Source organism: Prionailurus bengalensis, chromosome X, assembly GCF_016509475.1.
Source record: "Prionailurus bengalensis isolate Pbe53 chromosome X, Fcat_Pben_1.1_paternal_pri, whole genome shotgun sequence".
Taxonomy (NCBI): Eukaryota; Metazoa; Chordata; class Mammalia; order Carnivora; family Felidae; genus Prionailurus; species Prionailurus bengalensis.
Window position 1 is genome coordinate 64,211,364 of NC_057361.1, and position 24,525 is coordinate 64,235,888.

Genomic DNA, 24,525 nt, shown 5'->3' on the forward strand with positions numbered 1-24,525 from the left:
AGTGAAATGTGTTAGTTCTTCAATTTTGGGCTTATCCCAGATGACCTTGCATGGTCACAGAGATCGTCTGCATACTTCTACCTGGGCAAACTCTTTTCTTCATCTCCCTGGATTCCTGATGTGGGTGGGCAAACTGTTTCATTGCATTCTGAACTTTCAAGTCTATACTAAATAAGCTAGTCAAGTTAAAAAGCAGCTGTAAATTTTATATTATGTATATTTTACATTTTAAATGAAGAGACTAACATTAAGAAGAGTTCTGTATAATTAATATGCTAAGCACCTTCATATACATTATCTCATTATATCCTGAAAAAAGAAAATGAGCCCTTTAAAGTAGAAAGTATCAGGGTGCCTAGGTGGCTCAGTCAGTTGAGCATCCAACTTGGCTTCAGCTCAGGTCATGATGTGGGTTTGAGCCCTGCATCCGGCTCCATGTGGAGCCTGCTTGAGATTCTCTCTCTCTCTCCCTCTGCCCCTCTCCCCCACTAACTCTCTCTATATAAAATAAATAAAATGAAAAAAAAGTTAAAGTATCTCCTTTTTTTTTTTTTTAAGAGAAACTAAGGTTCAGAGAGACTAAGGGACTTGCTCAGGACTACCCAGATGGAAAATAGGTTGAAGTTGGAACTTGAACCCAGGCCTGCCTGTTTCCTAAGTTTATTGTCTTTCATTTCCAGGGCTTGGGTTTTAAACCTAAATATAATGGAGAAGACCTCTCATGCACTATAAGAAATCTTCAGAGAAGTACTACATACAAATTTAGGGTATGTAGCTATAATTTCTAAATTTGTATCATATTTTAATATTAAATTATACTCATCACTGGAGATAAAAAGAAATGTCTTTTTTGGTTGAAATTAAATGTTATTTTGCATTTAGTTCTCAGAAATTTTTAGTCAAATAACTTGCTTTATAATATTATTTGCAAATTATGCACATTTTCAAATCAGACATTTATTTCCAGTCGTCAACCAAGGTATTCTCTTTTACTCAAACAGATTTTTGCCTACACTTTGGAAGGAAGGAGTAACCCCAGTGGAGAAGTAAAATACACTACTTGTCCAGATAAGCCTGGATCCCCTAAAAAACCATATATAAAGGGAAAGATCTATGCACACAGAGTAAAAATTGGATGGGGTAATGTTTTTGTATTTAAAATGTACTCTGTCTTAATATTAACTACTGAGGAGAAATCTTCCCTAATTGCCCTCAGCTTTATAAAATATTCTCTTAATTATTTACATAGGAAGTATTTCACCATATAAATTAGTTATAAATGATGTTTTTCCAGTTCTCTGTTGAGTTCTCTATTGCTATCTCATTAATTCACACATGAACAAATCATTAAATTTTTATGAGCCCTTAACAACTATAGTTATTCCAAGTAAAAGTATATCTAATATAGAGGCCACAATTAAAACAATACATCAATGATAAATGTCAACTTGACAAGAAAAATATTTTTATAAATTATTTTGCCTCTAAACTGGAAAAATCAAATTCAAGGTACAAATACTTAGTATTTTAGTCTTTTCCAAAGAACTTTAAAATCTCACCTTAAATGTTTCATGTCCAATATTAATATTCTATTGTGTCATGTTTATATTTTTTCTCCATAAAAAATTAATTTATAAATTTCCAGTGAAAGACTTTTAAGTTTATTCAAGAATAATTTTAATTTTATTTCTCTTTCCAGAACCACCACAAGATAATGGTGGTACATACATTTCAAGTTACAGTTTAGAAGTTAGTGAAAATTCAGATGGTAAGACATTATGATTTTTTTCAAAGATAAATTACAGGTTTTTTTTTAAGTTTTTATTTAAATTCCACTCAGTTAACATCCAATGTAATATTAGTTTCAGGTGTACAATATTCAATACTTCCATACAACACTGGGTGCTCATCACAACAACTATGCATCATGATTTTTTTTTAAGTTTTTTTATGTTTATTCATTTCCTGAAAGAGAGACAGAGTGTGAGCAGGGAAGGGGCAGAGAGAGAGCGAGACACAGAATCCGAAGCAGGCTCCAGGTTCTGAGCTGTCAGTGCAGAGACCAATGCGGGGCTCGAACTCACAGACTGGGAGATCATGACCTGAGCTGAAGTCAGATGTTTAACTGACTGAGCCACCCAGGCACCCCATATCATGATTTTTTTTAAGTTTTTATTTTGAAATAATTTATGCTTACCTAGAAGTTGCCAAAATAGTATAGAGAATTCCCATATATAACCTTCATTCAGCTTCTCCTAAAATTAATTTCTTACATAACCATAGTGCAATTATCAAAACCAGGAAATTGGCATTGGTACAATGCTATTAACTAAACCCCAGGACCTACTTATATTTCTCCATTTTTTAGTGACAAATTATGTTTACTTACTGATCTTTTATTATTTTATGTCTAGTTCTATAAGGAATATAATTATTGTAAATAGGTAACTGGACCTATTGTAAATAGGAACTGGACCACGGTTAATTTCCAAAATGCCTATTTCTTGGCATATACATGAGATAATAATGGGGCCCATAGCATTTATAGGCTAACTATAAATAAATTGGATAAATTTGCTTTCATCCCTTCAGCGAATTACTGGAAGATAATCTATAATGGAACCACAAAGGAATTTCTATATGATCACCTGCAACCTGGTAATACATATAAACTGAGAGTCTTTTGTACTTCACCTATAGGTCAAAGCCAGGTGAGGAAACAGAGAGGGAAGTTTTTAAATTAAGGATTTGTGTTTTAAAAATTGTTTTAAAAACTTAACTTGAATTTAATATAATCATAAGGTATTTTGTACCTCTCTTAGCCTTCAGATATACTGACTACTCAAACACCTAATCTTTCTCCTGCATCTTGCCATCCTCCACCCTTGAATGGTGCGGCAAAGACCAGAGAAAACAACATCAAATGTGGTGAGTCTTCTTGTAGGATTTGAATGACTTTACCTAAATTACTTGTTTTGTAACTCCTGATTTTAATTAATTAATGTTACTAAGGGGCAACTGGGTGGCTCAGTCAAGCATCCAACTTCAGCTCAGGTCATGATCTCAGGGTCCATGAGTTTGGGCCCTGTGTCAGGATCTGTGCTGACAGCTCAGAGCCTAGAGCCTGCTTTGGATTCTTTGTCTCTCTCTCTCTCTCTCTGCCCCTCCCTGACTCACTTGTTCTCTCTCTAAAAAGTAAACATTAAAAAAATTAAAATTAATGTTACTAAAGCAGAGCAAGTAGGTTTTTTAACTATAAAATTGAATATTTAGAATATTTAGAAAACTGTTTCTTTGTAATTGAAATCACAAAAATTTCTGGAGTATAATTAACATTCAATGTTATATTAGTTTCATGTGTACAACATATTGATTCAAAGATTCTATATATCAGTGCTCACCACAATAAGTATAAATACCATCTGTCAATATTATTGATTATATATATTCCCTATGCTGTACTTTTCATCTCCATTACTTACTTTTTTTATTTATTTTTATTTTTATATTTATTTATTTTTGAGAGACAGAGTGAGACAAAGTGAGAGTGGGAGAGGGGCAGAGAGAGAGGGAGACAGGATCAGAAGCAGGCTCCAGGCTCTGAGCTGTCGGCACAGAGCCCGACGTGGGGCTCGAACCCACAGACCATGAGATCATGACCTGAGCCGAAGTCAGACACTCAACCAACTGAGCCATCCACGCGCCCCTTACTTACTTATAACTGTTAGTTTATACCTCTTAATCCCTTTTATATATTTTCCCATCCCCCCACCCACCTCTCCTCTGGTAATCACCAGTTTGTCCTTTGTATTTAAGAGTCTGGTTTTTTGTTTGTTCATTTTTAAATTCCACATATAAGTGAAATCATATGGTATGAAATCATATGGTCTCTCTGTATGACTCACATCACTTAGCATAATACCCTCTAGGTAAATCCATTTTTTAATGGATTTTTAAACTTTTTAAGTGTCTTTACATTAAATTTAAAATTGACACAAACTAATATAATTTGTATTTTCTGTTACTTTATTATGTGCTTTGACATTGTGTCTTATAAAGTTATTTTGTGTTATTTTAAAGTAACACCCTTAAAATTATTTGCAATTTTTTAAGTTTATTTTGTACATTTTTGTAGTTTATTTTGTACATTTTTGTAGACAATCCTCCTACTAATGGAAACTCGGAAGCATTTGCAAATGTCAAAAAGGCAGAAGGTAACCAAGATGACAAACGAAGGCATCCTGGCTCCAAAGTGAGATGCACAGTGAGTAAATTAATTTCTGAAGAATCCAGTTTCTGGTTAAAAGCAGTGAATAGTGCTGGGGAAGTTATATTGTTCAGTTGGCCCATTCATCGTTCATTTCACTTTGGATGAATATATGTTTCTACTCCCTGTCAAGATAGAGAGTAACTATACCTGCACAATCATTTTTGTGTTTTCTTATTTGCTTGTGTTTATTTGTAGTCTGGATCTCATTCAATGAAGTGTGAAAGTGCACCAGTTCCAAGCCCTCCTTCTCAATGTGGTACACCTGTGGTAACCTGCAAGGGTCCAACCTGCATTGCTGTTAGTTGGGAGGTATGTTATCAACTTACTTTTATTAATTTTGTTCCATAAGCGCACAGCAATTGCTTTAGTATGTTTTTGAAAGTACACAACTCCCTAAGGAGTTAGAGTTTAGATTAAGGTCCCATAAGCCTTGGATCATGATTCTAGAACACACATAAAACCTGATACTAGTACTATTAGAAATGCTAAGACTATAGTAATCTTGCTTTCCAGATCCTATTTTTATGGAGATTATTAACTTGGAAAACCAAATAGACTATTAATAGGTAACTAATTTAATTCTTAAAACCAAAATATGAGGTAATAAAATTAAATGAATTTATAATAAAAAAACAAATAAGTAAATTTATAGAATCTATTATTTTTTAAAAAACTTCATTGGGAAATCTCTGGTCGTGTTTGTTTGCATGTAACTCTACAATATGACACATTAAAATGTGGCTATGAGATAATGAAGCTTAAAAAAATGTTTTGCATCACCAGAAGAGACTCTTAAAATTTTTTTAAATGTTTATTTATTACTGAGAGACAGAGACAGAGCATGAGCATGGGAGGGGAAGAGAGAGGAGGAGACACAGAATCTGAAGCAGGCTCCAGGCTCTGTGCTACAGAGCCTGATGCATAGCTCAAACTCACAAACTGTGAGATCATGACCTGAGCCGAAGTTGGACACTTAACCGCCTGAGCCACCTAGGCGCCTCAAGAGACTCTTAAATACAGAGAACAAACTAAGCGTTGATGGGAGTGGGGGGTGGCGGGGTGGGGAAAATGGGTGATGGGCATTAAGGAGGTCACTTGTTGTAATGAGCACTGGGTGTTACATGTAAGTGATGAATCTCTGGATTCTACTCCAGAACCAAGACTACACTGTATGTTAACTAACTTGAAAATTAAAAATAATTAATTAAAAATGTTTTGCATTCATGTGAATACCTTCCCATTTAAGCAAGCTGAAAAAAGTCGGCCTAATTATTAAGCCACCTAGGTAACTTTGAATTTTTCTTCCATTTTTCCCAGACTCTAGCAGAGGGTTTCTAGTATTAACACAAAAGCTTTTAATCTGATAATAATAAAAGGTCTAATTACAGCACTGTACAAATTCCAGAGACTACTGGAATTTGTGTTTTATCCCACTATCATCAATAGTAATGTTAAGCAACATTAATATATCTAAGAGTGCTCTTTTTTAAGTAAGCTATTTGAGAATAATTTTAAAATTACAAACAGGAGGGACGCCTGGGTGGCGCAGTCGGTTAAGCGTCCGACTTCAGCCAGGTCACGATCTCGCGGTCCGTGAGTTCGAGCCCCGCGTCAGGCTCTGGGCTGATGGCTCGGAGCCTGTTTCCGATTCTGTGTCTCCCTCTCTCTCTGCCCCTCCCCTGTTCATGCTCTGTCTCTCTCTGTCCCAAAAATAAATAAAAAACGTTGAACAAATTAAAAAAAAAATACAAACAGGAATTTATCAAATATGTGCGATTAGCCAATCTTTTCTCTTAATTTTGAGACTTTTAATGTCAATTACAGTGCTCTGTCTTATGCTTAATTATTTCTATTCTTGTCTATATCTCATACCATTTAATATGAGTTTTGACATCAAAAGATCATATTGTAATGCTCCACAGTATCTAGTATAGTGACAATTTATAGAAAAAAATCAATTTCTGTTTTTGTTGAATCTTTTAGATTCCTGTATGTAATGGTGCCGAAATCACAGATTACAGACTAGAGTGGGGAAAAACTGAAGAATCGATGCACTTGATATATACTGGCCCTTGTCTGAGCTATGAAGTTAAAGGTCTCATTCCTGCAACTACATATTTTTGCAGAGTTCAGGTAATCCTAACAGTTATTTCCATGTAAACAAGAGAACAGTTATTAACCTATGCTACCCACATCCATAATACTGGCACCATTTCCAGTGTAGTGAATAGAAGGGAGTCACAGAATTCCAAATGTTAAATATTCCTCATGTTCAGCAACATCATTCTGAGCTTCTTCATCTGGCATTTAAAGCCCCCCCATAATCTGGAACCTACTTTTATTCCAACTTGATCTGCCATTATCTTTTCTACAGTTCTGTTTCCCAAATTACCTTGAACTTAACAATAACCTGAAATGCTTGTTTAAAATAGATTCCTACACTTCCACTCAGACCTACTGAATCAAAATTTCTAATCCAGTGACTTGTTAATCCATAAAATTAAAAAGCACTGTAAGTGATAATTATCATTAATTAGGAAAAATGTCAGAAACCATTTCAAACAAACAAGTCTATTCTACCACCACCCCAAGTATGCCTCGTATATTTGCTCATACCTTGTTTTTTGCCTGTCTTGTCCCATAAAACCAAGCTTTTGCATGAATGCTTCCCTGAAAACCGTAGCTAGAAGTGATTTCTTTCTCCTCTGAATTACCATAATTGTAAGACTCATAACTTTAAGATTAGGGGAGACAATCCAAATTTATAATGATCTTATTTATTGTCCCTATCAACTTAAGTCATCAAATCCTAGGAGCCCTAATACTAAGAATCTAAGTTCCATCTCCCAAATTGTCTTCAGCACTGGAAGTAATTTTTTAAAATCCGTTGTTAACTTTTTGGGTGTCTATATTTTTTGTTGGAAAAATGCTCTTACAATATATATTTATTAGTGAGGAGGCCACTGTGGTTGTCCAAAGGATGGGTGAATTTATGAATATTAAGGATGATACAATGGGAATTCCGGGACATTAATGGATTTGAAACATATTAGAGAGGTAAAAATCAACGGAATAGGATCCTGCCAAGACAGAGTGTCCCCATACCTCCCAGACCCTCCCTTTTGTAACTAAAAAATCTGAACATAACACAACAAACAGCACAGGAAGACTCTGAATGGTGGAAAGAAAGAAAAATGTAGAAAGGCAAAGATCCTAAGACCTCATAACTTGAGAAAGAATACAGTGGTGAGCCCCCTGCTAGACTTATCTCCTCACACATGTCCCAGAAAGGGTATGGGAGAAGCCTCCAACTCAAAATTGCAAACAGGAACAGACAGGAAAAAAACCTCCAGAAAAAGCCTGCTTCCCCTCAACAAAGTGACTAGGAAAATGCTAGCCTAATCACAGAAAATCTCTTAAGTAATTCCCACCTTACTCCAGCCAAAAATCAATTGAGAAAGCACACACACTCCTGTCCTTCTTCACCCCTGAAGTTTCAACAGGCAGAGTGGGAAGTTGACCATCCAACCCACCCCAGAAACAACAAGGAACATGCTCCAATTTCCCTACCAAGTGGTTTCAGTTTCAGCAGGGCCAAGCATGGAATTGATCTTTCATTCCTTGCATATCAAAAGCAGGCAGTGCTCTGCTCCCATTCCCCTGTCAACTGGTGTCAGTAATGGCCAAGTAGGGATCTTAAGATCTTCCATACCTCTCTGATGGAAGCAGGAGGCAGCAATATAATCCCCTTGAAGGGTTAGTATTGGCAAACTGAACCTCCGCCACCCTCAACCAGCAGCAATAGACTGACCAAGACTGATATAATTCAGGCTAGTCAGCACTCTACTTTCTTCCTACTCCTGTGTCAATAAGGCCTAGTGAGAAGTTTAACCTAAATTTCCACCTACCAGCACTAAGACTGAATAACAATTTGGGAAATAGAGCTGGTCAACACTCATATTCCTCCTTCACCTGCTATCAGCAGGGTCTGCTGGAGAGCTCAGCCTTTATCTCTACTCAGCATCAAAGATGCAAATCTAGGTGGTGAGAGGCTATATTACTTGGCGCCCCACTCCCCCATTCCCTTCCCATGGTGTCATTTAGACCCTACTGGGAACTGAGACCCTACTGGGAACTGAGTTTCCACCTCCACCCTACAGGAACACAGAGATGTTAGTCAGATCTCCATTTCCCCCTTCGTGGTATCATCAGGAACCTGTGGGGGGCTGAGCTTAGTCCACACTCAGAGACAGTAATACAGTACAAATAGTTGCTCTACTTCTGTTAGAAAGGTTTCAAAAAGGTGTAGATAAGAGAGGAATTTCCACCTTACCCAACTTTGCACTATACTTCTAAGGGATACTGCTTACTATGATAAGGATTAAATATAACCCAGACTCTTATAATATAATATTAAAAATGTCTAGAATAATCATTTGTTATAATGAGGACCAGGGAAATCAGAACCTGAATGATGAAAACAATCAAAAACAGTTAATTCATCTGTGATGAATCAGAAATTTGAAGTATCTGATAAGGATTTAAGTAACCATCAAAAAATGCTTCAACAAGCAATTATGAGATACCTTGTAATAAATTTAAAAAAATATTAAAAATCTCAACAAAGAAATAAAATATATAAAAGAGATAAAAATTTATAGAAAAGAACCAAATGGAAATTATAGAACTGAAATATATAATAACAAAAATAAAAACCTTACTGTATGGGTTCAACGGTAGAGTGGAGATGACAGAAGATAGAATCTGTGAACTTGAAGGCAGATTAATAAAATCTTGAATACATAAAGGATTTTAAAAGAAAAAATTGAACAAGGTTTCAGGGACATATGAAAAAATAACAAAAGAGATAATAGTCATATCATTAAACTCCCAGAAGGAGAGAAGAAAAAGAGTGTGAATTAAAAACTTGCCCAAAGAAATAATGAAAACTTCCCAATTTGGGGGAGAACATAAGCCAAAATATTAAAAAAACAGAATATCTAAAATAGGATAAATGTGAAGAAATCCACACCACCAAAACAATTCATAATTAAACTTCTGAAAAAAAAAACAAAGAAAAAATCTTGAAAGCACACAGAAATGGTGCATTACTTATAGGCGAAAATCAATTCAAATGACAAATATATCTCTTTTGAAACCATTTTAATAAGTTGCATAACATTTTTCAAGTACTGAAAGAAAACTGTCAACTACAAACTATATTAGGCAAAAAATATCCTTCAGGAATGAAAATATAAAGACACTCTCAGATAAAGAAAAACTAAGAATTTGTTGCCAGTAACACTCCCAATTAAAATTGGTTACAAAAAGCACTCTTTAAAAAAAAAGGAAATGATAACAAAAGAAGGCTTAGAACTTCAGAAAAGCAATGACATTGGGATTCTGGTCCAAGTTGGTGACACAAAAGGCTCCTGAAATCATCTCCTCCCACAGATACACTGAAACCACAGTTACATATACAATTTCCTCTGAAAGAAATCCAGAAAATAGCTGAGTGACTCATAAACACCAGGCAAATGAGAGAAAAACCACATCAAAATTGGTAAGAAAGGCTGAGATACACTCTCGGTATAAACTCCACACCAGCACAGCAACATACAATGGGGGAGGAAACACAACTGCCAACATCTCCGTGAGGAATCAAGATTTTGGACCCAACATCTAGTATACCAGGTTTGAAAACTTCCACCTAACAGACAGGGCTCTAAAACGACCTATCCTTTTTTTTTTTTTTTCCTTCCCCTCCCCCATGGGTTTCTGTTAAGTTTCTCAGGATCCACATAAGAGTGAAAACATATGGTATCTGTCTTTCTCTGTATGGCTTATTTCACTTAGCATCAAAAAAAAAAAAAGTTAGAGTGGGAGAGAGCCAAAGCATAAGAGACTCATAAAAACTGAGAACAAACTGAGGGTTGATTGGGGGGTGGGAGGGAGGGGAGGGGGGTGATGGGTATTGAGGAGGGCACCTTTTGGGATGAGCACTGGGTGTTGTATGGAAACCAATTTGACAATAAATTTCATATACTGAAAAAAATAAATAAAAATAAAATAAAATAAAATAAAAATAAAACGGCCTATCCTGAAATCCAATGGGGGCATGCATCCATGAGACCCACAACACTAACCAAACAAAGAAGCAGTCTTAATTGGCTTGTTAGGACTCACACTGGCTATTCCCTCAGGTCTCAGTGCAGAGGTAGTAGAAACACCCATCTCCCAGTCTTTCCCTGAAAAAGGGCCTAATTGAATAGTTTTAAGGCTGTAACCTGAGGGTCAGGCTCCTAATTTAGCACACATCTAAGGGATGACTGAAATCTCCCTCTGCCACACTCCAGGTCACCAGTATCTCCTTGAAAGGAGCTTGTGCACATGTATGGCACCCCAGCATTTTGGTTGCAACCCAGAGGATGCAACTATTGATTTCCTGGCTTTCGTGACCAGTGAAACTTGCATCTGTAGGTTTCAGAATACTGTATCAAACAAAGAAACAGTTCTTGACTGGCTATAACCCAAGATCTCAGTACAGAGGCACAAGTTAGAAATACTCATCTCCCAGTCTTTCCCTGAAAGAGACTGTTTTGCCTATCATAGAAGCTATAGCTGAGGGTCCAGCTTCCAATAAGCTCAAAGTAAGTGCCAACTGGTATCCATCCTTTTCGGACACTGACAGATATTGGCAACAACTTCAACTACTGGAACCACTAAGAACAAAGATGCTAGCTTGCAAAATCACTAAGGTTTGAGAGAAAACTAAGAGCTAGGACGAGGCCAAATGATAATGTTCATACCCTACACAAGGCTACTCCTTCAAGATTGTGGGAGAAGTAGATGTTTTATATATTGCACAGAAAGTCAGGTAAAATGGGGAAACAATATGTTCCAAACAAAATAATAAGACGAAACTCCAGAAACAGCTTTTAATTAAATGGAGACAAGAGATTTACCTGATAAAGAGTTCAAAACAGTGGTCATAAAGATGCCCTCTAGATCAGGAGAACAGTGCATGGATAAAGTGAAAATTTCAACAAAGAGATAGAAAGTTAAAAAGTACCAAGGAGATATCACATAGGTGAAGAATATAAAAACTGACATGAAAAATTCAATAAAAGTGCTGAACAGCAGACAAGATCAAGTGTTAGAAAGGATCAGCAAGTCTGAAGACAGGGCAGTGGAACTCATCCACCATAGAAGCAAAAATATGAAAAAGACAGGACTTATGGGATACCATAAAGCAAATAAATATATGCATAACAGAGATCCCCAAAGGAAAACAGAAAGGGGAAGAAAGTTTAGTCAAAGAAACAGTAGCTAAAAACGCTATAAACTGGGGAGGAAACAGCCATCCAGATTCAAGAAGCCCAGAAAGTCCAACTAAGATAATCCAAAAAAGACCCATATCCAGACACATAATTAAATTGTAAAAAGTTAAAGACAAGGAAAAAATCTTAAAAAAAGCAAAAGAAAAACAACTTGTTACATGCAAGAGAACCCCCCATAAAAGTATCAGCAGATTTTTCAGCAGAAACTTTGCAAGACAGAAGGGAGTGGCATGATATATTCATAGAGCTGAAAGAAAAAGACTTCCAACCAGGAATACTCTACCCAGAAAAGTTGTTCTTCAGAATTAGAAAGATCAAGTATTTCCCAGACAAGCAAAACCTGAAGGAGTTCATTACCAACAGACTGGTCCTACAAAAAATGTTAAAGGGACTTTTAAAACTGAATGAAAGGACACTAACTAGTAATAGGAAAACATGAAACTATACATCTCACTGGTTAAGGTAATTATATAGTTAAATTCTGAATACTATAATGTAATGGTGGTGGGTAAGACATGTATAAATCTATTATGAATGTTAAAAGATGAAAGTACTAAAAACAGTTACAAAAATTTAATGGATACATAAAATTAAAAGATTTAAATTGTGCCATCAAAGACATAAAATGGGGGGGGGTACAGCAAAAATACATATCTTTAGTACACATTTAAATTTAAGTTGCTGTCAGCTTAAAATAAACTGTTATAAATATGCTTTATATAAGCCTGGAGGTAATCACAAAGCAAGAACCTATAATAGATACACAGGAGATAAAGAGAATAATCTAAGGATATGACTGTAGAAAATTATCAAATCACAAAGAAAGCAAGAGAAGAAAAAAGAAACAAGAGAATTCTGGCAAAACAGCCAGAAAACAATGAACAAAATGGCAGTAGTAAGCCCAAACCTATAAATAATTACTTTAAATGTAAATGGATTCAATTCTACAATCAAAAGGCACAGAGTGTCTGATAAAATAAGGCCCAGCTATATAATGTCTATAAGTGATTTGCTTCAGCTTTAAAGACACACACAAACTGAAGGTGAAGGGATGGGAAAAGATATTCCATGCAAAAGGAAATCAAAAGAAGGCAGGGGTAGATATACATATATTAGACAAAATAGACTTTCAGCCAATTGTCAATAAGAGACAGATAAGGTTACTATACAGTGAAAAATGGCTCAATCCATTACAATATCATTTGTAAATATTAATGAACCCAACACAAAGCACCTAAATAATATAAGGCAAATGCTAACGGACCTAAGGGAGAAATAAGCAACAATGCAATAATAGTAGAAAACTTTAATATTCCATGTTCAACAATGGATAGATTGCCCAAACAGAAAATTAGTAAGGAAACATGGGACTTAACCTGCATGTTAGACCAGATGGACTTAACAGACATTTATAAAACATTCTATATAACAGTGGCATACACATTCTTCTCAAGCACATATGGAATACTCTCAAGGATAGATCATATGTTATGTCGCAAAAAAAGCCTTAATGAATTTAAGAAGATTGAAATGATATCAAGTATCTTTTCCAACCACAGTGGTATGGAACTAGAAATTAATTGCAAGAAGAAAATTGGAAAATTCACAAATATGTGGAGATTAAACCACATACCACTGAATAGCCAATAGGTCAAAGAAGAAATAAAAAGAGAAATAAAAAAATATCTTGAGACAATTGAAAATGTAAATACAACATACAAAAATTTAATAGGATGCAGCAAAAGCTCTAAGAGAGAACTTCATAGTGATAAATGCCTACAATAAAGAAAAAGAAAGAGCTCAAATAAACTAAATTTACACCTTAAAGAAAACAAACTAAACAAACTAAAAAAAGAAAACAAACTAAGCCTAGTATAATAATGAAATCACAAAATGAACTAACAGTAAACTAGTAAAAGAAATGAAATAACAAAGATCAGAGCAGAAATGAATAGAGACTAAAAAGAAAATAGAAATCAACAAAACTAAGACTTGGATGTTTTTCTTAAAGATAAACAAAATAGACAAACATTTATCTAAACTTACCAAGAAAATAAGAATAAGGATTCAAATAGAAATGAAAGAGGAGACTTTACAACAGATGCCATAGAAATACAAAGCATCATAAGAGTTTACTATGAATAATTACATGCCAAGTTGAAAAACATAGAAGAAATAGATATGTTCCTGGAAACATACAATCTACTCCAACTGAATCATGAATAAATAGATAATATGAACAGATCAATAATGAATAAGGAAATTGATTCAATAATAAAAAAACCTCCCAATAAAGAAAAGTCCAGGACCTGACAGCATTACTAGTGAATTATACCAAACACTTAAAGAACTAATAGCAATTCTCAAACTCTTTCAAAAAATAGGAGAGAATACTTCACAACTCATTTTATGAGGTCAGCAGTATGATACTATACCAGACAAAAGCAGTACAAGAAAATTACAGGCCAATATCCCTGAGAAACATAGATGAGAAACAAAAAATCCTCAAAATAGTAGCAAACCAAATTCAACAGTACATTAAGTGTATAATGCACTATGATCAAGTAGAATTTATTCCAGGAATTCAAGGATGGTTCAACATCTGCAAATCAATCAATGTGATATACCACATTAATGAAATGAGGGATAAAAGTCATATGATCAAAAAAATCATATGATCCTCTCAATAGATGTAGAAAAAGCATTTGACAAAATTATACATCCATTCAAAATAACAAATACTTTCAACAAACTGCTTACGGAGGAAATATACCCCAACGTAATAAGGCCAGATAAGACAAGCTCACAGCTAACATTATTCTCAGTGGTACAAAGCTGAAAATTTTTCCACCAAGATCAGTTACAAGACAAGGATCAGTTACAAGAGTTGTCACTTTTTAGTCAGCATAGTCCAAGGAGCACTAGCCAGAGAAATTGGGGAAGAAAAGGAAAAGGCATCCAAATCGTAAAGAAAGAAGTAAAACCATCCCTATTTTCAGATGATACATTATATGGAGAACATTCTAAGGACTCCACCAAAAAATTGTTAGAAATCATAATTGAATCCAGTAAAGTTACAGCATACAAAATGAATATACAAAAATCGATTGTGTTTCTATACACTAATAACAAACAATATGAAAGAGGGAGTAAGAAGACAATCCCATTTATGATTGTATCAAAAAGAATAAAATACTTAGGAATAAATTTAGCCAACGTGAAAGATTTACTGAAACTATATAAGACATTGTTGAAAGAAACTGAAGAAGACACGATTAAATGGAAAGATATTCTGTACTCATGGATTAGAAGAATTAACATTGTTAAAATATCCATAACTATCACAGAATCTATAGATTCAATGCAACCCCTATGAAAATTCTAGTGACATTTTTCACGTCAATAAAGTAAACAATTCTAAAATTTCTATGGAACCACAAAAGACTCCAAATAGCCAAAGAAATCCTGACAAAGAACAAAGGAGAGGCATCATACTTCCTCCTATCAAACTATATTACAAAGCTATAGTAATCTAAACAGTATGGTTTTAGCATAGAAACAGATACATAAATAAATGGAACAGAATAAAGACCCAAGAAATAAACAGGATATGTGGTCAGTTAACTTATGTCAAAGGAGCCAGGAATATATAAGAGGAAATGGATTATCTCCTCTAAATGGTAAATTGGGCAGCCATGTGCAAAAGAATGAAACTGAACCACTATCTTACATCATACACAAAAATCAGTAAAAAATGAGTTAATGGCTTCAACATAAGAAATGAAACTATAAAAATCCTAGGAGAAAACATACGGGGTAGGCCTCTTGACATTAGTTGTGGCAATGATATTTTGGATTTGACACCAAAAGCAAAGGAACCAAAAACAAAAATAAATAAGTGGGACTACATCAAACTAAAATCCTTCAGCACAGCAAAGTAAACATCCAAAAAGTTAGAAGGCAACCTATAGAATGGGAGAAAATATTTGCAAATCATATATCTGATAAAGGGTTACTATCATAAACATATGAGGAACTCATACAATTCAATAGCAAAAAAACTAATAATTCAATTTAAAACTTAGTAGAGTAAAAGAATAGACATATTTCCAAAAAAAACATACAAATACCCAACAGGTACATGAAAAGATGATCAACATGACTAAACATCAGAGAAATACAAACAAAAACTACATGCGATATTAACTCACACCTGTCAGAATGGCAGTCATCACCCTTTTTTTTTGTATTTTAATTCCAATATACCTAACATACAGTGTTATATTAGTTTCAGCTGTACAATATAATAATTCAACAATTCCATACATCACCCAGTACTCATCACAACAAGTGTATTCTTTAATCCCCATCATCTATTTAACTCATCCTCCTACCCCCTTCCCATCTGGTAATGAAAAGTTTGCTCTCTATAGTTATAGTCTATTAGTTTCTTTCTCTCTCATTTTTTCCTCTCATTTTTTTTCTTAAATTCTACATATGCATGAAATCATGTCATATTTGTCTTTCTCTCATGGACTTATTTCACTTAGCATTATACTCTCTAGCTCCATCCATGTCACTGCAAATGGCAAGATTTCATTCTTTTTTTCCTGGCTGAATAATGAGCCTATACATATACATATATACCACATCTTTTTTTAATGTTTATTTATTTTGAGAGAGATAGAGTGCAAGTGGGGGAGGGGCAGAGAGAGGGAGGGAAACAGAATCCCAAACAGGATCTGCACTGCCAGCTCAGAGGCCAATGTGGGGCTCCAACTCACAAACTACGAGGTCATGACCTGAGCCAAAATCAAGAGTAGGACACTGAACCAACAGAGCCACCAAGGCACCCCATACATACCACATCTTTACCATTCATCTATTGGTGGATACTTGGGCTGCTTACATAATTTGACTATGTTAAATAATACTGCAGTACACAAAGGGGTGCATGTATCACTTTGAATTAGTGTTTTTGTCTTTTGGGGGTAAATACCCAGTAGTGTGATTACTGGACTGTAGGGAAGTTCTATTTTTAACATTATGAGGAGCCTCCATACTACTTTTCACCGTGACTACACCAGTTTGCATTCCCACCAGCAGTGCTAGCAGGTTCCATTTTCTCCACATCCTAGCCAATGTTTGTTGTTTATGATTTTAATCATTCTGACAGGTGTGAGGTGATATCTCACTGTAGTTTTTTTTTTTCATCACTGAAGTTTTGACTTGCATTTTTCCCTGATGCCTAGTAATGTTGAACATCTTTTTGTGTGTCTGTAATACATTTGAACGTCTTTTTTGCAGAAGTGTCTGTTCATATCTTGTTTCCATTTTTTACACGTTTATTTTGAGAGAGTGTGTGTGCAAGCAGGGAAGGAGCAAAGAGGGAGGGAGAGAGAGAAACCCAAGAAGACTCCACACTGCATGGAGCCCAATGCAGGGCTCAATCTCACAAACCATGAGATCATGACCTGAGTTGAAATCAAGAGTTGGACACTTAGCCAACTGAGGCACCCAGGTGCCCCTCCACTCCCACTTTTAATTTGATTATTTGATTTTGGGGCATGGAGATGTACCAGTTCTTTATATATTTTGGATACTAACCCTTTTTCAGATATATCATTTGAAAATATCTTCTCCTATTCAGTAGGTTGACTTTTAGTTTTATGGATTGTATCTTTCATATACAGAAGGATGTTATTTTGCTGTAGTTCCACGAGTTTATTTTTGTATTTATTTCCCTTGCCTCAGGAGATATATCCAGAAAAATTATTTGATGGCCAATATTAAAGACATTTATGCCTATGCCTCCTTCTAGGATTTTTATGGTTTCAGGTCTCATATCTAGGTCTTTAATCCGTTTTTAGTTTATTTTTGTGTATGGTGTTAGAAAGTGGTCCAGTTTCACTGTTTTGTATGTAGCTGTTCAGTGTTCCCAACACCATTTGTTGAAGAGATGGTCTTTTTTCCCATTGAATATTCTTTCCTGCTTTGCTAAAGATGGATCATATAATTGTGGTTTCATTTCTGAGTTTTCCTTTCTGTTGCATTGGTCTGTGAGTCTATTTTTGTGCCAGTACCATACTGTTTTGATTACTATACCTTTGTAATATAACTTGAAGCCCGGAGTTGTGATGCCTCCAGCTATGCTTTTTTTTTTTTTCTCTCCAAAATTGCTTTGGCTATTCGGGTTCTTTTGTGATACCATAAAAATTTTAGAATAGTTTATTCTAGTTATGTGAAAAATGCCCTTGGTAGTTTGAAAGGGATTGCATTAAATCTGTAGATTGCTTTGGGTAGCATAGACATTATAATAATATTTGTTCTTCCAGTCCATGAGCATAGAATGTCTTTCCATTTCTTTGTGACATCCTCAAATTCTTTCAACAATTTTTTATAGTCTTCAGAGTTCAGCTCCCTCATACCTTTCATTAGGTTCATTTCTAGGTATCTTGTTTTTTTGTTGTAATTGTAAATTGGATTGTTTGCTTCATCTTTTTCTACTGCTTTATTACTGGTGTATAGAATACAGCAGATTTCTGTACATTCATTTTGTATCCTACAAATGGGAGTCTTTTGGGTTTTCAATACATAGTATGATGTCATGTGCAAATGGTGAAATTTTTACTTCTTCCTTACCAATCTGTATGCCATTTATTTTTGTTGTTATTGTCTGATTGCTGTGCCTAGGACTTCCAGTAGTATGTTGAATTAAAGTGCTGAGAGTGGACATCCTTGTCTTGTTCCTGACCTTAGGGGAAAAGCTCTGAATTTTTCCCCAGTGAGTATGATGTTAGCTGAGTGTTTTTCATATATGACCTTTATTATGTTGAGGTATATTTCCTCTACACCTACTTGCTTGAGGGTTTTTATCATTAATGAATGATGTACTTTGTGAAATGCTTTTTCTTCCTCCATTAAAATGATCATGTGTTTTTAATATTTTCTCTTATTGATGTGATGTATTACATTGATTAATTTGCGAATACTGAACCACCCTTGCATCCCGAGAATAAATCCCACTTGATTGTGGTGAATGATTTTTAAATGCATTGTTAGATTCAGTTTGCTAGTATTTCGTTGAGAATCTTTGCATCTATGTACATCAGAGATACTGGCCCATAGCTCATTCTGTGCTGTCTTTATCTGGTTTTGGCAAGTGATAGTGGCCTCATAGAATGAATTTGGGAGCCTTCCTTCTTCTATTTTTTGGAATAGCTTGAGAAGAATAGGTATTAACTTTTCCCTAAATGTTTGCTATAATTCATTTATGAAGCCATCTCGTCTTGGACTTTTCTTTGTTGGGGTTTTTTGATTATTGACTCAGTGTCTTTGCTGCTAATTGTTCTGTGCAAATTTTCTATTTCTTCCTGCTTCAGTTTTTGTAGGTTATATATTTCTAGGAACTTATCCATTTCTTCTAGGTGGACCAATTTGTTGACATATAGCTTTTCATAATATTCATTGACAATTGCCTGTTATTTCTGTGGTGTTGGTTATTTCTCCTCTTTCATTTGTGATTTTAAGTTCTCTCTCTCTTTTCTCTCTCTCTCTCTCTCTCTCTCTCTCTCTCTCTCTCTTGCTCTCAATAAGTCTGACTAGAAATTTACTGATTTTGTTGATCATTTCAAAGAACCAGCTCCTGATTTTATTGATCTGTTCTATTTTTTTACTTTATATATCATTTATTTCTACACTGATCTTTATTATTTCCTTCCTTCTGCTGTTCTGAGTTTTGTTTGTTCTTCTTTTCTAGCTCCTTTAACAGTAAGATTAGGTCGTTTGAGATTTTTCTTGATTTCTGAGTGGGAAGGAAAGACAAAAAGTGACAAACACTAGAAAAGAACAGAGAAAATCTCTAGAAATGATAAAACCAGTAATAAAATGGCACTAAATACTTATCTATCAATAATTATGCTAAATGTAAATGGACTGAACACTCTACTCAAAAGATATAGGGTGTCATAATGGATAAAAAACAAGACCCATCTATATGCTGCCTACAAGTGACTCAGTTTAGACCTACAGATACCTGCAGATTGAAAGTGAGGGGTGGAGAAACATTTATCATGCAAATGGACATCAAAAGATAGCTAGAGCAGTAATACTTATATCAGACAAACTATATTTTAAACCAAATATAGTAACAAGAGATAAGGAAGGTCACTATATCATAATAAAGGGGGTTATCCAATAAGAAGATCTAACATTTGTAAATATTTATGCCAACAGCTTGGGAGCACCCAAATATATAAAATAGCTAATAACAAACATGAAGGAACTCAGGAACTCATTGGTAATATACAATAATAGTAGGGGACATTAACACCCTACTTACATCATTGGACAGATTATCTAAACAGAAAATCAACAAGGAAACAATGGCTTTGAATGACACAGTGGACCAGATTGACTTAACAGATATATTCAGAACATTACATCCTAAAGCAGCAGAATACACATTGTTCTCAAGTGCACATGGAATATTTTCCAGAATAGAATACATACTAGGTCACAAATCAGGCTTCAACCATTACAAAACATTTGAGATCATACCATGCATATTTCCAACCACAACACTATGAAACTTGCAGTCAACAACAAGAAAAAATTTGGAAAGACCACAAATATATGGAGGTTAAAGAACATGCTACTAAAGAATGAAGGAGTCAACCAGTAAATCAAAGAAGAAATTTTAAAAATACATGGGAACAAATTAAAACGAAAACACAATGATCCAAAACCATTGGGATGCAGCAAAAGTAGTCACAAGAGGGATATATAGCAATACACGACCAACCTCAAGAACCAAGAAGCATCTCAGATAAACAACCTAACCTTACACCCAAAGGTGCTAGAAAAAGAACATAAACAAAGCCTAAAGCCAGATGAATAAGTGAAATAACAAATATTAGAGTAAAAATAAATGTTATAGAAACAAATAAAAAAAAAAACAGAACGGATCAATGAAACCAGGAGCTGGTTCTTTGAAAAATTTAATAAAATTGATTAAGCCCTAGCCAACCGTATCAAAAAGAAAAAAGACCATGGGGCGCCTGGGTGGCTCAGTCGGTTAAGCGTCTGACTTTGGCTCAGGTCATGATCTCACGGTCCATGAGTTCGAGCCCCACGTCGGGCTCTGTGCTGACAGCTCAGAGCCTGGAGCCTGCTTCAGATTCTGTGTCTCCCTCTGTCTCTGACCCTCCCCCGTTCATGCTCTGTCTCTCTCTGTCTCAAAAATAAATAAACATTAAAAAAATTAAAAAAAAAAAGAAAAAAGACCATAATCAATAAAATCACCAATGAGAAAGGAAAAATAACCAACACCACAGAACTACAAACAATTATAAGAGAATATAATGAAAAATTATATGCCAACAAATTGGACAACCTGCACAAAATGGATAAATTCCTAGAAACACATAAGCTACCAAAACTGAAACAGAAATAAATAAAAAACTTGAACAGGTCAATACCCAGCAATGAAAGTGAATCAGTAATCAAAAAACTCCCAACAAACAAAACTCCAAGACCAGGTGTCTTCACAGGGGAATTCTACCAGACATTTAAAGAACAGTTCATATCTATTATTCACAAACTATTCTAAAAATAATAGAAATTGAAGGAAAACCTCCAAACTCATACTATGAGGCCAGCTTATCCTGATGCCAAAACCCTACAGGGATTCCACTAAAAAAGCAAACTACAAGCCAATATCCCTTATGAACATGAATGTACAAATTCTTAACAAAATACTAGCATATTGAACCCAACAGTGCATTAAAAGATCATTCACCATGATCAAGTGCGATTTATTGCTGAGTTGCAAGGGTGGTTCAATATTCACAAATCACTTAATGTGATACACCACATTAATAAAAAACGGGATAAGAACCATATGAACAATAGATGCAGAAAAAGCATTTGACAAAGTACAGCATCAATTCTTTTTTTTTTTTTAGTTTTTTTAAGTTTATTTATTTTGAGAGAGAGAGTGCAAACAGGGTAGGGGCAGAAAGAGAAGGGGATACAGAATCTGAAGCAGGTTCCAGGCTCTGAGCTGTCAGCACAGAGTCCGATGCAGGGCTCGAACTCATGAACCATGAGATCATTACCTGAGCCAAAGTCAAACACTTAACCGACTAAGTCACTCAGGTGCCTCGTATCCATTCTTGCTTAAAAAAAAAAAAAAAGGAAAAAAAAACTTCAACAAAGTAGGGATAGATGGAACATACCTCAACAAAATAAAGGCCATATATTAAAAAACTCATAGCTAGTATCATCTTCAATGGGGAACAACTGAGAGCTTTTCTTCCATGGTCAGGAACAAAACAGGGTGTCCACTCTCACCACATTTATCTAACATAGTACTGGAAGTCCTAGCCTCAGCAATCAGACAACACAAAGAAATAAAAAGCATCTAAATTGGCAAGGAAGAAGTCAAATTTTCACTATTTGCAGATGACATGATACTATATATAGAAAACTCAAAAGACTCCACAAAAATATTGCTAGAACTGATATAGAAAACTCAGCCAAAATGAAATGGACATCTGAATATCCCTATAGCCATTAAAGAAGTTGAATTCATAACTAAAAAGCCCCTGAAAGAGAAATCTGCAGGTCGAGATAGTTTCACTGGAGAATTCCACAAAGTCTTTAAAGAAAAAGTAACACCAATTTAAAATAATATTTTCCAGAAAATAAAAGATGAGAGAGTTACCAATTCCTTTTATGAGGAAAGTATCACCCTAAAACCAAAATCAAAGAGTGTAGAAAAAAAACCCCAAAACCAATAACTCATTTAGATGCAAAAAACCCTCAACAAAATAATGGCATATCAAATCCAGCACTGTACAAAAAGAATTATACACCAAGACCAAATGGGATTTATTTCAGCTATGCAACCCTATTTTGAAATTGAAAAACCAATGTAACTTTTTATACAAACAGGATGGAGATGAAAAATCATATGGTCATATTAATTGACACAGAAAACACATTTAACAAAATCCAACACCCATTAGTGATGAAAAAAATCTCATAAAGTTAGGAATAGATGGGGACTTCCTCAACTTATACAGAGCATCTACAAAAAAACCTACAGCTAACATCATATGTACCAGTGATTTCCTCCAAAAACAAAGCAAAGATGTCAGCTCTAATCAGTCTTAATCTTAATTCAGCCATTGCAATAAGGTGAGTAAAGGAAATAAAAGGCATCCATGTTAGAAAGGAAGAAATAAAACTACTTATTTTGCAGATAATATGATTATCTACATAGACCACCACCTGGAATGTACAAAAATCTCCTAGAACTAATATGTGAGGTCAGCAAGGTTGCAGGACACAAGATCAACACCCCAAAAATAACCCACATTTCTAGTTACTAACAACAAACATGTATAAACAGACATTCAAAACAGAATACCATTATACTCTTTAGCTCCATCCATGTCATTGCAAATTGCTAGAGAGCATAACGCTAAGTGAAACCAGTTAGTTAAAAAAATACCATATGTTTTCCTTCATATGTAGCATTTAAAAAATAAAATAAAGGAGCAAAGGGAAAAAAAGAGAGAAAAACAAAGAAGCAGACTCTTAACTATGGAAAACAAAACTTATGCTTACCAGAGGAGAGGGGATGGGTTTATGGGTTAAATAGGTGATGGGGACTGAGGAGTGCACTTTTTGTGATGAGCACCAGGTGATGTATGGAATTGTTGAATCACTATATTGTGCACTTGAAACTATTATAACACTGTATGTTAACTGTACTGGAATTTGAAATAAGAATAAATAAATACATACATACATCCATCATATATACATATACAAATACATAAATAAATACATAAATAAAGTATGTATTTAAAAACACAGTACCACTTACCATCACTTCTAAGAAAATATTTAGGTATAAATCCAACAAAACATATACTGTACATGTATGCTGAAAATTGCATAATGCTAATTAATCAAGAAAGACCTAAATAAGTAAAGAGACATACCATGTTCATAGATGGGAAGACTAAATATAGTAGAGATGTCAGTTTTCTCCAAGAAGATTTATAAGTTTAATGTAATTTCTATGGAAATCTCAGCAAGTTTATTTATAGATATGTGCAATCTCATTCTAACTTTCATTTGGAAAGTCACCAGACCTAGAAAAATCAATCTTGAAAGAGAAAAAGAAGGTGGACAAAACCACTCTACTTAATGTTAAAGCTTACTATTTAACTACAGTAATCAAGACAGTGTAGTATTAGTGGAGGGAAAGATACATAAGTCAATGAAACAGAATAGAGGACCCAGAGAGAGGAAGTATGGAAGATGGCAGCGTAGGAGGACACTGGGCTCACCTCGTCCTGCTGACTGCTGAGATTCTACCCACATCGACCTAAATAACCCAGGAAACCACCGGCAGACTAGCAGAATGTACTCTCTGGAGCCAAGCATAAACAAGAGGCCCACGGAAGAGGGTAGGAAGGGTAGAGAGGCAGTGCGTGCTACACGGACTGGCAGGAGGGAGCCAGGGCGGTGGAGGGGCAGTGTGCCGGGCAAGGCAGAGCCCCCAAAGTCTGGCTTCCAAAAGCAGAGGGGCCGGACTGTGTGAGTTCTGACAGCCAGCAGGACTTAACATCTGGAATGTTAAAAGTCGACAACTCTGCTCTCAGAGAGCAGTGAGGGTGAGAGGATGCTGGGAGGGAGAGTTGTTGAGCCCAGGAAGACAGAGTTCAGCTGCCGAAATTCCAAAGGGAACTAGTTCCTGTCACTGAACTTGCTTGCACCATGCACACGCCCAATGCTGTGCTTCTGTGGATCCACCCCTCCAACAGCCCTGCCTACTCCTGGTGCTGCAGGGCCCCTCCGCAGGGGACCACCAATGGCAAAGCTAGCTAAGCCTACCCC

General features: G+C 35.3%; 2 protein-coding genes across 2 annotated transcripts in view; one reads left to right on the plus strand and one right to left on the minus strand.

The window, feature by feature from the left end:
- LOC122477083 (fibronectin type III domain containing protein 3C1-like) overlaps positions 1-8,318 on the plus strand; it is a 35,720-nt gene extending 27,402 nt beyond the window's left edge. The window contains exons 13-21 of the mRNA XM_043569987.1: positions 681-767; positions 1,002-1,140; positions 1,700-1,768; positions 2,593-2,711; positions 2,823-2,928; positions 4,158-4,264; positions 4,466-4,579; positions 6,254-6,403; positions 8,256-8,318. Of these exons, the coding sequence (XP_043425922.1) occupies positions 681-767; positions 1,002-1,140; positions 1,700-1,768; positions 2,593-2,711; positions 2,823-2,928; positions 4,158-4,264; positions 4,466-4,579; positions 6,254-6,403; positions 8,256-8,318 (954 nt within the window). The remainder of the gene's footprint in view (positions 1-680; positions 768-1,001; positions 1,141-1,699; positions 1,769-2,592; positions 2,712-2,822; positions 2,929-4,157; positions 4,265-4,465; positions 4,580-6,253; positions 6,404-8,255) is intronic.
- Positions 8,319-8,366: 48 nt separating this feature from the next.
- LOC122477084 (fibronectin type III domain containing protein 3C1-like) overlaps positions 8,367-24,525 on the minus strand; it is an 87,832-nt gene continuing 71,673 nt past the window's right edge. The window contains exon 19 of the mRNA XM_043569989.1: positions 8,367-8,424. Within this exon, the coding sequence (XP_043425924.1) occupies positions 8,367-8,424 (58 nt within the window). The remainder of the gene's footprint in view (positions 8,425-24,525) is intronic.